Source organism: Numida meleagris, chromosome 3 (genome assembly GCF_002078875.1).
Source record: "Numida meleagris isolate 19003 breed g44 Domestic line chromosome 3, NumMel1.0, whole genome shotgun sequence".
NCBI lineage: Eukaryota > Metazoa > Chordata > Aves > Galliformes > Numididae > Numida > Numida meleagris.
This window is the reverse complement of record NC_034411.1, coordinates 102,298,894-102,316,200: the sequence shown is the minus strand read 5'-3', so window position 1 is coordinate 102,316,200 and position 17,307 is coordinate 102,298,894. Positions and strand designations below refer to the sequence as shown.

The window sequence follows — 17,307 nt, the reverse complement described above, 5'->3', positions numbered from 1 at the left end:
GGCATGGGACAACCTAACTGTGTTTCAGTTGCTTCTTCAATGTGCTGTGCACGCACATTTTTTCTGTAACTCAGGGAGTTTTATATCCAGCACTTTGCTTACTTTTATGTCCTTGGGTTGAACATCGGTATTATATAAGGATTTATGAGAGCAGAGGTATGCCTTAGCCTTTGTAATTAGAAAGAATAAACAAGTTGTAAATCTAATGCAAGACTTCTCAGCTTCTTGGCAGCTGGGAGCATATTATGGTAATCCCACTTACACTAGGGCTGGTTGTCAGATGAGATGTGTAATTTTATGTGATAGTGGAAAATTGTCCTGGGGGCCAGATCTGCCTTGCAAGCTGTCAGCTGGACAGGCTTTGTCCATGTGCTAGCATTCATAATGCCATTCTACTTTGCAGATGATAGTATCTAACATTTAATTCCTCTGAGCAATTGTCTTGCCTCACTTTGTGAGCACTGGATAAAAATCCAAGGTGATATAAGCAATTTTTTAAAAAAATGGGATATAAGAGCGTGTCCTATTGAGTGAATTTCTAAAACTTAATTATTTTAAATACAGATGTTCTTCTTTTATGGATGAGTAATATATATTATTTCTATTATTGATACAAAATGATTTCAATGCAGAGAACTGTTATGAAAAATAATTAAACAGGATCTTTTGGATTATATTTTCAAATTATTCTGCTTAAAATATTTTCTAACCTACCTCTAGCCCTCTTGTTCAGCTCTAAGATGCTGTAGTTCAGCATATAGAGGAGTTGAGCCTGCTTCGCTTTATAGTTCTTACATATGTGCTTCTAAATCAGCATAAGTTAAAAAGTTTGATGTCCAGCACTTGAAGTTACATACAAAGTGTACCTTCAGTTAAATGATTTGATGATAACCAATGGCTGGTTCTATCTATGCATTTTCAGATAGCCTCTCAGAAGAGAGATATGGCATTGAACTTGACAGGATGAAGGTGTGAGAACTTGACTTCATCACGATCCTCCTTTATGGAGGACATTGAACAAAATGTTCATATTTCAGTGTTTGGGAGTGCTAGCTGACAGCCGGCTGAACATGAACCAGCAGGGTGCTGAGGTGACAAGAAGGCCAATGGCATCCTGGCTTGTATCAGAAATAGTGTTGTCAGCAGGGCCAGGGAGGTGATCATTCTCCTGTACTCAGCACTGGTAAGGCCGCACCTTGAGTGCTGTGTTCAGTTCCGGGCCCCTCACTACAAGAAAAACACTGAGGCCCTGACGCATGTCCAGAGAAGGGCAACGAAGCTGTGAAGGGTCTGGAGCACAAGCTCTTTGAGGAGCAGCTGAGGGAACTGGGATTGTTCAGTCTGGAGAAGGCTCAGGGGAGATCTCACTGCTCTGTACAACTCCCTGAAAGGAGGTTCCAGTGAGGTGGAGAGTCAGCTTCTCCCAGGTAACAGTGATAGGATGAGAGGCAATGGCTTCAAGTAGCACCAGGAGAGGTTCAGGTTGCATATTAAGAAAAATTTATTCTCCAAAAGAGTGATGATATATTGGAACAGGCTGCCCAGAGAGGTGGTGGAGTCATTGTCCCTGGTGGTGTTCAAGAAATGTGGAGATGTGGCACTGAGGGACATGGTTAGTGGGCATGGAGTTATGGTTGGACTAGGTGATCTTAGAGGTCTTTTCCAAGCTTAATCATTCTATGATTCTATTATATGTTTAACAGCGCTGTGAAATAGCTGCTTTGAAACCAAGGGGGATACCCTGGAGACATGGCACTTGTACTGCATGCAGCAGGCAAATGTTCAGAGCAGGATGCAGAAGACATGGCACAGACAGCATAATGTCTGTCACTGAGCCTTTTCTGTCCATCAGCTGCATGACAGCTTCAGCATGAAGAAGTTGCACTTCGCAGTGGTGTCCTCACCTGGCTGCAGGCTGCTTCTGGAGCCCTCTGCAACCATGGCAGGGACGAGGGCCTGGGCCTCATCCTACTCCTGCTGCTGAGGCACAGTGCACGGACCCAGCACCCATCTCTCTCTGAGGAGCTCCCTTACACCTTTAACCCACTGAGTGCAGGTACCAATCCAGGCCTGGGTGGTAAACGCTGAGTGTCCAACAGAGCCTGTGAGTGAGCAAAATTGTGTCTAGTGCCTGCAGCTCGCCATCGTTAACCTCAGCCGACAGCATGCAATTCTGGGGTTGGGGTAATACTGAGCACATACTGCTGAGAGCTATATAAAAAATACAGTGTGGGATTCACACGCTTTTTGATTTTCCTTTATGGAAAAGCGGAATGGTCTTTATTAATTAATTGAGTACGAGCAGGATCCTCTCGCAGCCACACGTACTGCTCCCGACCACTGAACACGCACCCAGCTCCACTCCCTTCAGCCCCGCCGCCATGGCCGGGGCGGAGCGGCGCGCTGCTGCACCGGAAGTAGAAGGTGAGCGCCAAGGGAGAGCTTCCGGCGGCGGTTGCCAGGGCAACCAGGCTGGTTACCCCGGGCGTGTGGCGTTGTGGCGTGGGTTGGAGCGGAGCAGTTTGGGCTGTTCCAGGATGTTCATCTACCTGTGCAAGAAGGTGCTGCCGGCGTACAGAGGGGAGCCGGGGCGGCGTGTGGCTCACGGGGCAGGCGGAATTCGCCGATTCCAGAGAGCGGCGACGCGGGGGGCCCTGAGGGACCCTCGGGGGTTCGGTTCGGCGCGGCTCGGCTCGGCTCGGCTGTGCCCAGCTCTGAGCAGCCATGCAGGGCCCCGGGGCGCAGCTCCTCAGCTGGGGGCCGGCTCGTGGCAAACCCAGTGCTTGGTGTTTTCCCTCTACCCTGTTCAGTTGCTCGTGGCACCTTCTCTGCACACAATCGGAAGGTGTCCTGTTATTATTATGTTCCAGTACTTATTATTATACTCTAGTACTTGAAGGGGGCCTACGGGAAAGCTGGGGAGGGACTGTTTATAAGGGCAGGTAGTGACAGGACGAGGGGAAATGGTCTTAAACTGGAAGAGGGTAGATTTAGAATAGGCATCAGGAAGAAATTCTTTACTGTGAGGGTGGTGAGACACTGGAACAGGTTGCCCAGCGAGGTTGTGGATGCCCCCTCCCTGGAAGGATTCCAGGCCAGGCTGGATGGGGCTGTGATCAACCTGGTCTAGAGGGAGGTGTCCCTGCCTGTAGCAGAGGGTTGGAACTAGATGATCTTAAAGGTCCCTTCCAGCCCAAACCATTCCATGATTGTGTATTACATATACTGTATTCCCCTTTTTCTGAAGTTTTGAGTTGCAGAGTTTTACTTCTGTGTATAATTCTGTTTAAATTCTGTGCTATCGGTATTTTGAGGCGTTCTTAGAGTATTCTAACATTAAAAAAAATGTTTCTTTGCTACTATATACAACTAAAAAATGTTTTGTTTTCAGATTGCAATTCCTGGTAATGTCCGATTAAGGTGTATTTCCTGGAACAAGGATGAAGGCTTCATAGCGTGTGGTGGAGAGGATGGATTACTGAAAGTTTTAAAATTAGAAACACAGACAGGTAATACAGACTTTAAAAAAAAAAATCTTTTTAAGGAACAGAATACACCGCACTTCAAAATTCTGAAAGCACAACTCTTTCCAGAAGTTACTTGACAATATTGATCATGTTTTAAATTTGTTCACAGCTGGTTATATATTTGCATAGGTTGACCTTCCAGTGCATCTTCTTTCTGGGCATAGGTTTCGTTTCTGTTATTTTTATATAGGCATCCTGTTTATTTTGGAAAAAAAAATCGTCCTTTCTTGACTGTTTTTAAATGTTGTCTACCGTCTGCATTATTCTAGCAAGAAAGCTGCGTATTTCTTTGAAGTAAGTTAAGCATGTTCAGAGAAAAGTGAAGTCTGATGTACTCTCAAGTTCTTTTAAATCTCTTTCTGAGGTATGATAGCCACAGGTTTTCTTTGTTGGTTTTGTTTTGTTTTCCAAAAAATTGCTCAAGCATAACAATTAATATGGATTCAGATGACAGATGTGAGTAGCAAACATGTTGAACTTAGGGGTGGAAAATGCATCCTACAGATATGCCTTTATAATTTTATTTATATAAATGGTCATTAGAGCTGAAGTACTGGTACAGACAGTAATATGTATTCTTTATTAGGTTTATCTTATAGTTACTTTTGTTGTTTTTAGATGAAGCAAAAATAAAGGGACTTGCAGCTCCTAGCAATCTTTCTATGAATCAGACTCTTGAAGGTCACAGTGGTAAGTCTCCTTGGGCATTTCATGGTTTTTTTTAATTAGAATTAAAAATACAGGATTTTGGGAAATGTATAGAATATTTTTTTTTCTCAAAGCTTTAATTAAAAATCTTAAATAAAGAATATCAGTATTATAATCAGGCGTGTAACAGCTTGGCTATCTCCTTCCTGTTAAGTACCTGATGAAAGACCTACAGTTAATCTTTCATGATCTGTGAATGAATTACTGGGTTGAAAATCCAGCTGGTCTCTCCTTACCCTGTCCTTCTGGCTGATATGGTATGCATGATGCAGAATGCATGCTGCATAGGCCAAGCCTGAATCCAATAATTTAAAGTTTGCTTATGAGTTTTTCATGGTTAGGTCTGTGAACTTTGACCTTGCAGCCTGATTTTCTTACTGCTTCAAGTTTGACTTCTTCTAAATTACACGGTCCCTGTTCATTATTCAGGAAAAGGTGTTCTGATTTATTTTGAAGTGGAGGATGCTGCATATTATGGTAGCTTAATGTTTTCTAAAGAAGTCACAGTTAGTTTAGTAAATCTCTCTTTGTTTTAAATATTTATCTTTGTTTCCCCTTTTTATTGACAAATCATAGAATGTACATAGGCTGCAGCTAATATACAGAGTTCACAGAGGTCAGAAAGCAGGTTACAGAAGGATAAAGCGTTTGAAAATAAAAATTGAATGCAGGGAAATTAGGGAGGAATTGGAGTCTTAGATGATAAATAGCCATTATCCATGGAAAGTGAGATAAGAAGGGGGTGCTGAAATCCTTAGATGAAGAAATGGCCTTTTTATGAAGATTTGCAGTTGAAACTTGGTAACAGATTATTTTAGGGGCCTAATTAAGTATGATAAAAGAAGTTAATTTTGAAGAGTTTATTTAGTGGTATTTTAAATGAATGTCTTTGATTCTGAAATAGGTTACATATACCCTTCAAAATCCCTGACATTCAGTATAGCTTTGACTGTCAGTAAAGCTTACGACTGAAATAAAGAGGAATGGAAAGGATAAAGGGGAAATGGATAACTGCTGATGAAGAACTGAAGTAGTGTGATGCTTGACGTGATCAAGTTCATATCCAGTATTAAACTGATATGAACTAATAGTAGAAACTGTTTGAAGATGTTTCAAATCAAATTAAACATTTACGAGACTCGAAGGTCTGAAGTAGTGTGGATAATGTGCTTTTTGGTAAGCAGGAGGGACGTTGTGTTCTAAAACTGCAGCGCTACTGAGGATCAAGTTATTTCTATGAAGAGGAAAGAAAAAGAGCACCACAAAACCTACTTAGGACAGTGAAGTTCTGTCAAGTTCCTGAATACGTCTGAGGCAGTCAGAAACCACCAAACTGTGATTTGGGTTTTGCATACTGAACCAATATTCTGGCTAGAATTTGGAGAAGTTGCTCAGGTGGCCGAATAAAGGAGCAAGAGGAGGCATTTAGCAGAATTTTCGAAGAGGAAAGGAATGGTACAGAAAGAATGTCTCACATGAAATCGAAGTCGGCAATACAAATTTCTGTAAACTCCAGGGTGGTCAGTTTGTATGTCGTGGTTCCCATTAACTTCTTTAAATGGCATAAACACATAAAGTGTATAATTTTCTAGGTTCTGTGCAGGTGGTGACCTGGAATGAGCAGTATCACAAACTAACAACCAGTGATCAAAACGGGCTCATCATTGTGTGGATCATATATAAAGGTACTCTGCAGACAACTTTGAGATTGAATACTGTAGGAAATCTTTTTTAGAGATTTTAATAATTCTTTTTCAGACTTATAAAAAAAGTCAAAATAGGTTTAAAACATTTTTCAAGTTTTTATTGTCGTTGTTGTCTAAGTTTTTATAGTGTTGCTTATGAAAAGGGGTTTGTCATCCAGAGTTACCTAAGGAAAAGATATCAACTTGTAGCCATGTGTTTGGTAAACTGCTACAAATTTCTTATTTTAAATGTCTTTTCCTTTATTTCCATGGAGAAACATAGCGTATTGAACAACCAAAAGAAGGACTTAAGTAATCTCCCGTAGTTTTGGAAAAGAATCTGTTAATTACTTACAACTGTCACTGATAAAAAGAAGTATTTTCTTCTGTTTGTTTCCCTATATGTTCTGAAATCATGTAAGCATAGATCTATTCCTGTGGGGCCCCTCTCAAACTTTAGGTTCCCTCTCTTATTTCTTATTTGTCTTTTTTGGGAATAAGAATTTCACATAGTAGCACAGTCTTTAGTCTAGAGTTTCACAAAAAGATTGGAACAATGCTCTTTTTAGTTCCTTTCCAAAAGAGACTATTTCTATAGGATTTTATTGCATTGCAGAGTCATATTAACTTGTATCCCATCTTTTTTTAAAAGCAGACACTTCGCATGTTTTTCCATTTCATTGAATAGCCACTTTGATTCGTTGGTAATTTTTATAAACTTCCTATGTTTCTATATTATGTTGTATTTGTTTTTAACAGCTTCTTGAAATTATATTGCTAAGAGATGTCATTATCATCTAATTAGCATCCTATTTGCTTATCTTTTTAATCAAGGGTAGCTTTATTCTTTAAATTCGGTGATTAGTCTTGAATCGACTAGAGGATTATTAGATGAGAAGTATAACTCAGTTTTTGATTCACTGCTATTAGGTGCTTGGTATGAAGAGATGATAAACAACAGAAATAAATCTGTTGTTCGAAGTATGAGCTGGAATGCTGATGGACAGAAGATTTGTATTGTGTACGAAGATGGAGCTGTGATTGTTGGATCTGTAGATGGTAAAATTTAAGCTCTGCTAATTGTTGTCTTGTTAGATAGCTTTCATTTTCCAGAAGTATATGCATAGTAACTCTCTTTCTCTAAAGAATACCATTAATAGTTACTTTAAAAGTTGTTGCTCAAATTCCGTAGCAGTTTTAGTTTTCATATGAGTAACTTGCATCCTTTCTTTAGTTCTCTGATATGCTTATTAAGTACAGTCAATGCTCTGTTACAGGCAATCGCATTTGGGGTAAAGACTTGAAAGGTACACACCTGTGCCATGTGACCTGGTCGTCCGATAGTAAAGTTTTGCTCTTTGGCATGGCAAATGGAGAAATTCACATTTATGACAGTAATGGAAACTTTATTGTAAGTTCATACTCCTCATATTAAAAGTATTACATTTATAATAAGCGTAAAAATTTATTTTCTCTTTAGGTTATTTCATGCTCATTTAGTTGGAAGATTTTGGTAAGGTGCAAGGTTCTTTGTGTGAAATTTTTCAGCAAGATTCATGCAGTTGCATTTTTATAATGAAAGTAATAGAAAAAAGTGTTATTTTTTGCAAAGTTCTAGTGTGGTGGTACGTGGCTTTTGTGTGTATGTGTTTATTTTCTAAGATACTTTTCAAAGAGTGAAAATGCCAGCACTGAACTACTTCCTTGTAATTAAAAGATGTGTTCTCATATGTCTGATCCAGCATTGAATAAGGAGCTCTTTCAGACTCTTAGATTTTTTATGCTAGCTTTTTTCTTGGCTCAGGGGAACAGTTCTGCATAGATATCTGATCTTTTGCAAGCTCTCAGCGTAGATATAAATTGTTCCTCTAAACTGCGTGTTATACATGACTTTAAATACTTAACCATTCTTGCCTAGGTGAAAATGAAGCTGAGTTGCTTGGTGAACTTAACAGGAACTTTCCGCATTGCTGGAATACATTGGTACCATGGTACGGAGGGCTACGTTGAACCAGATTGTCCCTGTCTTGCTGTCTGTTATGAAAATGGAAGATGCCAGATAATGAGAGATGAGAATGACCACAGTAAGTACGGAATGTGGGTTGCTAATTACTGAACTTTTATTGACCCAAAATGTCTACTGATCTTTTGATGTTCAATATTTCTCAAAACCTAGATCCTGTTTTGATTGACACTGGTATGAATGTCGTGTGTATTCAGTGGAACCACTGTGGAAGCGTATTGGCACTGGCAGGCTCCCTAAAAGGAACATCTCCAGATAAAGATGTAAATGTTGTGCAGTTCTACACTCCATTTGGTGAGGTAAAAATATTTAATATACTAATCAACCTTCATTTTCTTTATTTTAGCATGTTTTTTTTTTTTTCTGTGTGGTTTTCCTCAGGGCCCCATCCAACCTGGCCTAGAACATCTCCAGGGATGGGGCATCCCCAACTTCTCTGTGCGCCCTGTGCCACGGCCTCACCACCCTCTGAGTGAAGAATTTCCTCCTATAGTCAGTAAGCAATTTTGAACGTTTAGGCAGCAGTTAACAACTTAATGTGTATATATCAAATCTGGATTTACTTGTCTTTCTACTCTGACTGTGTAAGGAGACCTAGGGATCTCCAGATCTCTAGAAACAGATATTTGAGACTGTGTATCTAGAGTTTAAAGTCAACACTTCCTATGGGTTTTAGATCTGTTTTGTGCTCGTTGTGATAGTCAAGTTCTGGGTTAACTTTTTTGGAAGATGGTGACTTCTGTGAATAGTGTGTAGCTAGTATTGGTTTTACAGTTCGCAATAGTAACTGATCAAATGCATGAATTATGTACTAAATTCTGTAAGCTTATTGACAGCAGCTTCTTTAGGCATGGAGTCCTACCTTCAGAAGGAAGGCTAGATCTAAGCATAACTGTTCTGCTCCCTGAAGAGTTGTATTTTATGTAAGCTAAGTATTATTCAAAATCTTACACTAAGAGTAGAAGTGTCCTTTATTACATCCATCTATATACTTCGCAACCAAGAAGTTTCCCATGAACAAGTGGTCTGTGGGACAATGGTTATAGTTTTCGAAAATGTAATTTTTTAAATTCGTTGTTCAACTAAAGATGCTATTAAAAAGATATTAAAATAAGGGAAGTTTGTTAGCTCTTAAATTATAAATACTTTTCTTAGTCTTTTTTGAAGGGGAAGGAAGTATAGAGACAAAAAAAATGTCCGTTGCCTCACTGCAAATTCTGTGCCAATTGAGCTGATTAAGTATATGCCCTTGACTTAGTTTAAATGAATAAATATGTCCCTAACCTATCAGCTGTAGTTAAAGGGCAGCTGACTAATATAATTAATGCACTTACTACCAGTGACAGTGAAACTTCTCAGTCATGTCCTGCATAGAACCTGGGGCTCCTGGTGGGTGAAAAACTGAACATGCTCTTGCAGTGTGCTCTTGCCGCTCGGAAAGCAAATGGTATCCTGGGCTCCATCAGAAAAGGAGTGGCCAGCAGGGACAGGGACGTGATTGTCCCTCTCTGCTCTGCCCTCGTGAGGCCCTATCTGGAGTACTGCATCCAGGTCTGGGCCCCCCAATACAAGAAAGACAGAGAGCTGTTAGAGGGGGTCCAGAGGAGGCCACAACAATGATCAGAGGGCTGGAGCACCTCTTCTATGGAGGCAGGCTGAGGGAGCTGGGCTTGTTCAGCCTGGAGAAGAGAAGGCTGCAGGGTGCCCTCATTACAGCCTTCCAATACCTGAAGGGAGCATACAAACAGGATGGGAGTCAACTCTTTACAAGGGTTGATTAAGGCAGGACAAGGGGAAATGGTTTTAAGTTGAAGGAAGGAAGATTTAGGTTGGATATCAGGGGGGAGTTCTTTACTATGAGAGTGGTGAGGTGCTGGAACAGGCTGCCCAGAGAGGCTGTGCATGCCCCATCCCTGGAGGTGTTCAAGGCCAGGTTTACATATTTAGTTTAGTATGTAAATTCAATATTTTCCTTTCTGAAAAGACAAAAAGAAAATTTAAAAAAATGAGGCGTAGTTTATTATCATACATATCAAATACTCAAACCTTGTTAGCATGTATGTTGTAATTTGGGAATTATTATGGGGTACTCTAAAGAAGCTGTATGAGCTTTTATTTTGTCAACCAGAAACACTGTTGTTTTTGTATTTTAGGACATTCTTCCTATGATATTCAGTATCTTTTTTTTCTTGTTTTTAAACAAGCACTTGCGCACACTGAAAGTTCCTGGCAAGCAGATATCAGCCTTGTCTTGGGAGGGAGGTGGACTTAAAATTGCACTAGCTGTCGATTCTTACATATATTTTGCAAACATTCGGCCAGATTACAAGGTATTATTAACTTCTATATTTTTGTTGAATGCAATTAAAAAAAAAGTCCTCTTAATTTTTATAGTGTTTGAATGTTCTATTTCTCATTTTGTCTTTTTTTTATGTACTGATATGGAGTAAACACTTTATTCGGAGCCATGGAAGAATGTGTACTGAATTAGTCCCGTTTCCTGTAGGATTTATCAAAATTGTTTCTCTTGGCAGTGGGGTTACTGCTCCAATACAGTGGTTTATGCATACACCCGACCTGACCGCCCAGAGTACTGTGTCGTTTTCTGGGATACAAAAAACAATGAGAAGTATGTGAAATATGTCAGGAGCCTGATTTCCATAACGACCTATGGAGACTTCTGTGTGTTAGCAACCAAAGCAGATGAAGATCAACCTCAGGTAAAGACTCTTTGTAAATGTGATTTGGAACACTGTAGTGCATGTGTCAATGCTTTACAAATGAATTAAGATTGAACATCCTGAATCTTTTTTCAGTATCATTAACTGTCATTTGACAGAAGGGCACTTGAACAGGCTCCATGTTTAAATGCAATGAACCCCATGAAGCTAAGAAGCCAAGAACCAAAATGCTAGCAAAGATGTTTGGAACTTGCTAACTGCCTTTACTTGTAGCTGCTAATAGCTTCATGAAAGCCATAGACTTCAGGATTACTATTTATTTTGACATATTTTTCCAAAGAAGAACAAAAAGTCGGAAAAGACAGGAAATTAAGAGTTACTTAATCAGCTGGAAATGGAAAAATGAAATATAAGAAAGGGACAATTTTTGGATGATATAAATGCCTGTTATTACAAAGTTCTCTTGGTTTTTTTTTTTTTAATTTTAGTGATAGATTATACGATATACATATCTTTTGGTTAAAATATGTTTAGTTAACATTAACATTACGGTCACACAGCTTTTCTTACTGGATACATTTCTGAATTATTTTCTGTATCACTTACGCATGGCTTACGAAGGAGGAGCATGAGATGGAGTCGATTGGTGCAACGGTAAAAATGTGTTAGTGCTGCTGTGTTTGAGTGTGCAGTAGATGGTGTGCTGTGATATGATCTGAAAATACGATATATGTGAACAAAGGCATTCGGTGAAATTAAGTACAAAGTAACGTGATTTTCTGGGTGGCATTTTTAAAATATGAAGTAAAGAGTGGTGGGATTTAGTGTAACTTTCTGGAGTATAAAGAAGAGATTTAATCTTATCATCTGAAAATTACAAAATAGTAAGTTTCTTTAAATTCTTTCTAAATGGCTTCAGTCTAATTATTACTGCTACGTGGGAGGCAGCTTTTAGGAACTGAAGTGAACAAGCTTGTCCTTTTGGTAGCTGTTCATTCATTAGGGTTGCTTTCTGAAAAACAATAGGGTTGCTTTCTGTTTTGCAATAGATTTCAGTGGATGGAATTGTGAGTTCAGGAGTGCAAAATGTTTAGCAATAGGTGATGGGGCAAAACATTAATTTTGGCAGGAACTGTTGTGTTCTAAGAGGAAGTCAGTATCAGTAAGTCATGAAGAACTCAATTTTGATAACCACAGTGACTTGAGCTTTCTGCATTGTGAAATCAGACAGTGCAAAGCCCTTGGTCCTATCCCTACCACCCTGTGTTGCTCATGCAGTCTTTCTTGGATACTGTCACTCCAACACTCCTTGGTTGTCTCTGATAGACTGACTTGAGTCTCAGAAACAAGTAAAAAGGGCATGGAAGAGAAATCAGATAGAGTGAGTGCTGAAGAAGAATTAATATAAATGTAACAGAAACAAACAGTATACGTTAGAAAGGTTAAAAAAACAGATAAAATAAAGGGGAAAACTGGAAATGCTGGTGGAAAGTTAACAAAGAAATGAAAATTCTGATTTGAGGTGTTTTCCTTGATGAAAAATACAATTCAGTGGGAAGAAATCCTTGTTCAGATTGTTTTCTTTGGATGAATATAGTTCAGACAGTAGATAAAATTCTAAATTCTATGCATTCTGCCATTCTCTTATTATTAAAAGCTATCAATCCATCAGTTCAAAGGAATAACGTGTACAGCTGCAATGGTCTGCTGTCCCAGTTACATGAATTGGTTGGGAAGTGAAAGAACTAATGAGCAGCTGACAGTCTTCCATTGCCTGGGGAGTCAGGATGCCAGCTCTTGAGTGATTCAATGTCTAGCAAAACTGTTTTTTAATCTAAATAGCCTGCAGTAGAAATTGCTACTTAATTTCCACATTTCTTATTCAAAACAGTCTTATTTCCCTGTCCCTAATCATGATAAGGCTATTTAATCCTTGATTTACATCTGGAAAAATACATGCATTGGCACATGGAGGCAACCAATTAAATGTTGATGTCTTTTTTTTTTTTCCACCTTCCTGAGTTTAACAGACCAGTCTGAGTTATCTGTGCTGATTAAAGCTTTCCAAAGCAGGATTGCAAGAAGGGCAAAACTAACAAAACCAGTCTGTTTTGTGGCATCTGTGTTAGAGTAGTGTGGAGGAATAGCCTCATTCCCAGTTCTCCCCTGGAGGTAGCCCTCAGGAGCTCCAAGTTCAAGTAAGTTTTCCTAAGAATAGAACAAGAGCCCATGCATCTGGGAGTTAGGGGCCTGCTGCAATTTATCACATTATCCTATGCATGAGCAACTAGACAAGAGTTGAGTTGCTGAGCAAATACTGGTGTGTCTGTCATGCTAGTAAAGAATTGCAGTGCAGTTTGTGCTCTCCAGAGCAGGGTGTGAGACTGGCTGTTTCACCAGCATCTTATCTGTGGGCCCCGCTGGTGGTACATACTACCTAATGTATTCTGTCTGATAGATTTGTTTATCTGCTTCAAACAGCTGATCACCTTCCTGTTTTGTGCTTGGCTTCATTTACAGTGCTAATTGGCAAATAGCCCATTACTATCATGCTCAAACATCTTTATATTTACTGCAGTCTTTCTGCTTTCTGTTGCTGATCAGTGTTAGGTTGTGTGAAATGTGAGCTATGAGATATGCTTTCACTGAAAGCCTTGTGCAGCATACTAACTTACAGAAAAATGTGGTGTTAATAATGCTTTTATTTCCCTGCAGTATGTGCTGGTTCTTTGCAATTCTATTGGCACTCCCTTGGACCCAAAATACATCGATATTGGTAAGCACCTTGTGACACTTATTGTTCAGTTTTTTTGGTCATAGTAGTAGGAAATCAGCTGTGAGTCAAATAACATATTGCAATACTCACATCCTGTATTATAGATCATAATTAAAATGTAGACTGTCGTGCTCTGATAAGTGACTTACTTGTCCTGTGGAATAGGTAGGAAATATTGTGGTACTTTTTAGCCTCATAATTTTTGTTCATCAACTCGATGCTCTCTTGCCACTTTTTACATATGTGGTGGTACACTGGAATCTTCAGGAATAAAATGCCTGGGAAATTCAATACACAAATTTTACAGTGGATGGAGGGAAAAAACAAATAAATAGCACTGAAGTCAGATTATATGGTTGTGTGTAGGGGTTGTTGTTCCCCCCTGTGCCTCTTCCACCCACCATCAGCTGTCTACACTGCTTACTGTTTAGTCTCTGGGACTTCACTTAATAGGTGGGACTGGGGTGGGAGGAGAAGGAATCGGGCACTTACAGGCCACATTTAATCTCATTTCTACAACTGGCATCTAAAATAAGCTCAGTGAATCATTCCTCGAAGGGGCCTGTTTGCTCTCCATTGGCTGCAAAGAAGCCCAGGGCAGCCAGCTGAAATGTGCTCATCTCTGTCAGAGATGTCTACAGTTAGATGAGGTGGATCCCACTCATCCAGTCAAAATTAGCATTGTGTGTACATCTCTGACTCTCCTTTTAAACTTTTTCCTTTTCATTTTCTAGTGTTCTGTTTGTAAGCTCTCTAAATCCACCTAAGATTGTTTATAATGTAAATAAATAAGGTACCAGTTTTTGTTTTCCCCCATTACTACCTGTCTCCTAGAACTGTCTCTACAAAAGAAAATCTTCTCCAGTGACTAAAAACATTTAAAGAGGAATGCCATTTAATTTAAGAGATGATGTTGTTATTGCAACTGCGTTTGAGTTGTCCTAAAGAGATGAAACAATATGGAAGAAACTTCTCTCATTCCTTTAGCTTAACCAAGTTTTCCATGATCTGCTTCCTTTCGCTGTCAGTCGATCAATATAGTGCGTAGGCTTACAATGCTGTTAGCAAGTATGAGTTCATTTGTGAAAATCTTAGGTTAGAGCCTTCATCTTCATAGGAGGGCAAATATTTGAGGTTGGGATTATTTGCATTCTTGAGTCCTGAAGAATTTTTGTAGTCTCAGTACTTCAAATGTAACAAGCAAGTCTTTCATTAGTGTTTGGTAAACACAGCCAAAGATTCAACTTCTTTTTTAAAAGGGAATCCTTTAAGACTCCTTTAAGGTTACTTAACCAAACTTAGAGATTGCAGGTGGGAGCGAGAACCCAGCGTCTGTAAATTTGGATTACATTGTGTTGGTTTTATCATAGTTGCTTTTCTTTGTTGTAACCTTTGAAGATACAGCTCTACAGAATAACTTGAAATATTTCCTTGCACAAACTGATCTTATATAGATATCTGTATTCGGTCAGGGCTTTTATGTACAGTATATCATGCTGTTTATCACAGTTCCTGCTTCATGGCAGTAGGAGGTACAAGTGTTGCAGTTTTACAGGGTGCTGAACTTAAGCAGCTGGCTTGCCTTGCTGAGGTCATTACAGAGGGGAGACCTTGTAAATCCTTAGAGGCTGCAATTTACATCTCTGTAAGTTCTTTTAAGATTCCAGTTGTTCATAATTTCTAATGAAGTAATTATTATTTTGTCCTGTTCATAAATGGAGAAAATCAGCTTTTAATTAATTAGAACTTAGGTAATTAGAATAATCCTTAATAGTTTAAGAAATAAACACTTGTAAATAAAATTAACATGTCTTACCCAAGATAATTGGAGGGCTGTTTCTGAGTTATGAAAAATACATTATCTGTTGATGGAATTCTTGTTTCTTTCTAAAACAATTTTTCAGGCTATTCTTTTTTTTAATCAAGCAATAAATTGCTGCATTGAGTTCAAAACAAATTATCAGAATATTTTCTGAAGCTTTGTGACAAATTTTTAAGTATAATCTTTCATATAGGTTTTAAAAACACTTAAGGCTGTTACTTTCATTTTGTATTTCACAAATGCTTGTGGTATAATAGGAAGTTCTGTAACAGACCAGCTGGTATTAGTGCACTCCTGCCTCCTCTTAAGTGAGCACTTTTGACTACCATGAGTCTGAGCAACATTCTTTTGAGTGACTGTGTTGATTATTACATACTGAACAGACAGTAACTTTTCTTTTGCCAGAGAGCCTCTTGTTGGAGTAGCAAACATGTGGAGCCCCACAGAGCATAAACGTTTGTTTCTTGAGTCTTTGGTATCCTGCAGGACTCCTGGGCTACAGCCTGGTAGGAAATTGGTAGTGAAGAGGAAAGATTACTAGTAAGGATGTTAAGTAGTTGACAGGGCGTTTGAATAATGCATCTGAGAATGTGTGTTAGAACACAGTTTCTATGCCTTGTTAATTTTTATTAACAGTTTATCAAATTATTTTTAAAAAGCAATACTAATCTTCTAATGACAAAGTAACTGGGAAGTCATGTAATGTTCGTTTCTTCCTCAGGAACTGCAACTCTTACATTGTTTGGCTCTACACCAGTAGCTTAAGATGAGTTCACCAAAAAAAACTGGTTATTGCCTTTATTCTGTTGGTTTTTAAATTATGCCATTAGCTTTCTAACGTTTGCCTGTGGCCACTGATGGATGGTTACACCTTAAAGCTGATTTTCCTTACACCTTACACCTGATTTTCCTCTTTATTTTGTCTAAAGCACCTTTTTTTGTTTGCTGTGTTTATAGGGTCCTTCAGGACAGCTAATGTTTGCTAGCCTTTAAGTTGATCTTCTTTTCACTGTCTGGCATTATACCCCCTCCTACCAAAAAATTAACCAACACAGGCTTGCAGGTTTTCTGTCAAAGTCCTTTTGTGAGTAACTAAATATAAACTACAGGTGATTAAATACCTTGTTTTATAATATCTTTTTAATAGAAACACGACAGATGGTATCTGCTAAGAAAATATCGCTCAGACTGGGCTATGTCATCTTACATGTGCATAGAAGCATTGACATGTTACCATCTTTCACACATGTATTGACGCCCAGTGTAATGCACAGAGCAGCCTGATGAGTGCATGGATGGACTAAACACAGAGAGCTGTCGGAGTCACGACCATGTTGTGATAGAACAGTTCATTTGGAAGGGATCTTCAGAGATCATCCAGTTCCACTGCTGACTAAGTTAGTTACGGTTTCTCTGGATTTTGCAAATGTGACAGGCTTATGTGAAAGCATAATTTATTCTTCTGTGTCTCTGTCAGATCGCTTCCTTTTCATCAGATTTAAGTAGGATTACTTGTCTCTCTCGTGTTTCTGTATCCTATTTCATACACTAAAAAGTGTCTCAGCTTTTTCATGCAGCTCAGTAATACAGTCATGGATCAAGCGTCTTTTCTATCTACTATTTTTTAAGAAAATAAGACATGAAAGCAGGTGTTTTCTGTTTCTTGGGTACTGAAAAGTAAAGCTTCTTTCCTTCAGAGAGGAGGTATAATGATGAAACAATGAAGAGAAATGGGTGAGGAAGAGAAAGAAGGGCCAGAGAAAACTTAGGGGATCATTCTTTTATATGTTGCTGTTGTTTTAATGGCCAAATACGTTTAATCCTTTTAAGTATTTGATCACTGAAAAGTAAGGCATCTATCTAAATGCTTTTCATACTTATTTTCAAATTCTGAAAATCAGGACCTTAATACTGAAGTTAGCTATCTTCAGAATCAATGGGAAGAACTACGGAGTTGAAGAAGTCTGTGCTTAGCATGGGAAGTTACAGCGTGGTAGAAATGCTGAGCAGAGGAGTATCCAAATATCTTGCCTGCTTCTGACTTAATGTGCTTGCTTTTCTGTCTGTTTACGGCTGAGAGTACAA

General features: G+C 38.9%; 1 protein-coding gene across 1 annotated transcript in view; it reads left to right on the top strand.

Annotated features, from left to right (window-relative positions):
* WDR35 (WD repeat domain 35) overlaps positions 2,404 to 17,307 on the top strand; it is a 34,990-nt gene continuing 20,086 nt past the window's right edge. Inside the window, exons 1-11 of the mRNA XM_021389672.1 lie at positions 2,404 to 2,561; positions 3,392 to 3,509; positions 4,146 to 4,217; positions 5,828 to 5,920; positions 6,851 to 6,979; positions 7,198 to 7,331; positions 7,839 to 8,004; positions 8,097 to 8,242; positions 10,148 to 10,273; positions 10,478 to 10,663; positions 13,340 to 13,400. Coding sequence (XP_021245347.1) covers positions 2,538 to 2,561; positions 3,392 to 3,509; positions 4,146 to 4,217; positions 5,828 to 5,920; positions 6,851 to 6,979; positions 7,198 to 7,331; positions 7,839 to 8,004; positions 8,097 to 8,242; positions 10,148 to 10,273; positions 10,478 to 10,663; positions 13,340 to 13,400 — 1,255 coding nt within the window. The 5' untranslated portion in view covers positions 2,404 to 2,537. The remainder of the gene's footprint in view (positions 2,562 to 3,391; positions 3,510 to 4,145; positions 4,218 to 5,827; positions 5,921 to 6,850; positions 6,980 to 7,197; positions 7,332 to 7,838; positions 8,005 to 8,096; positions 8,243 to 10,147; positions 10,274 to 10,477; positions 10,664 to 13,339; positions 13,401 to 17,307) is intronic.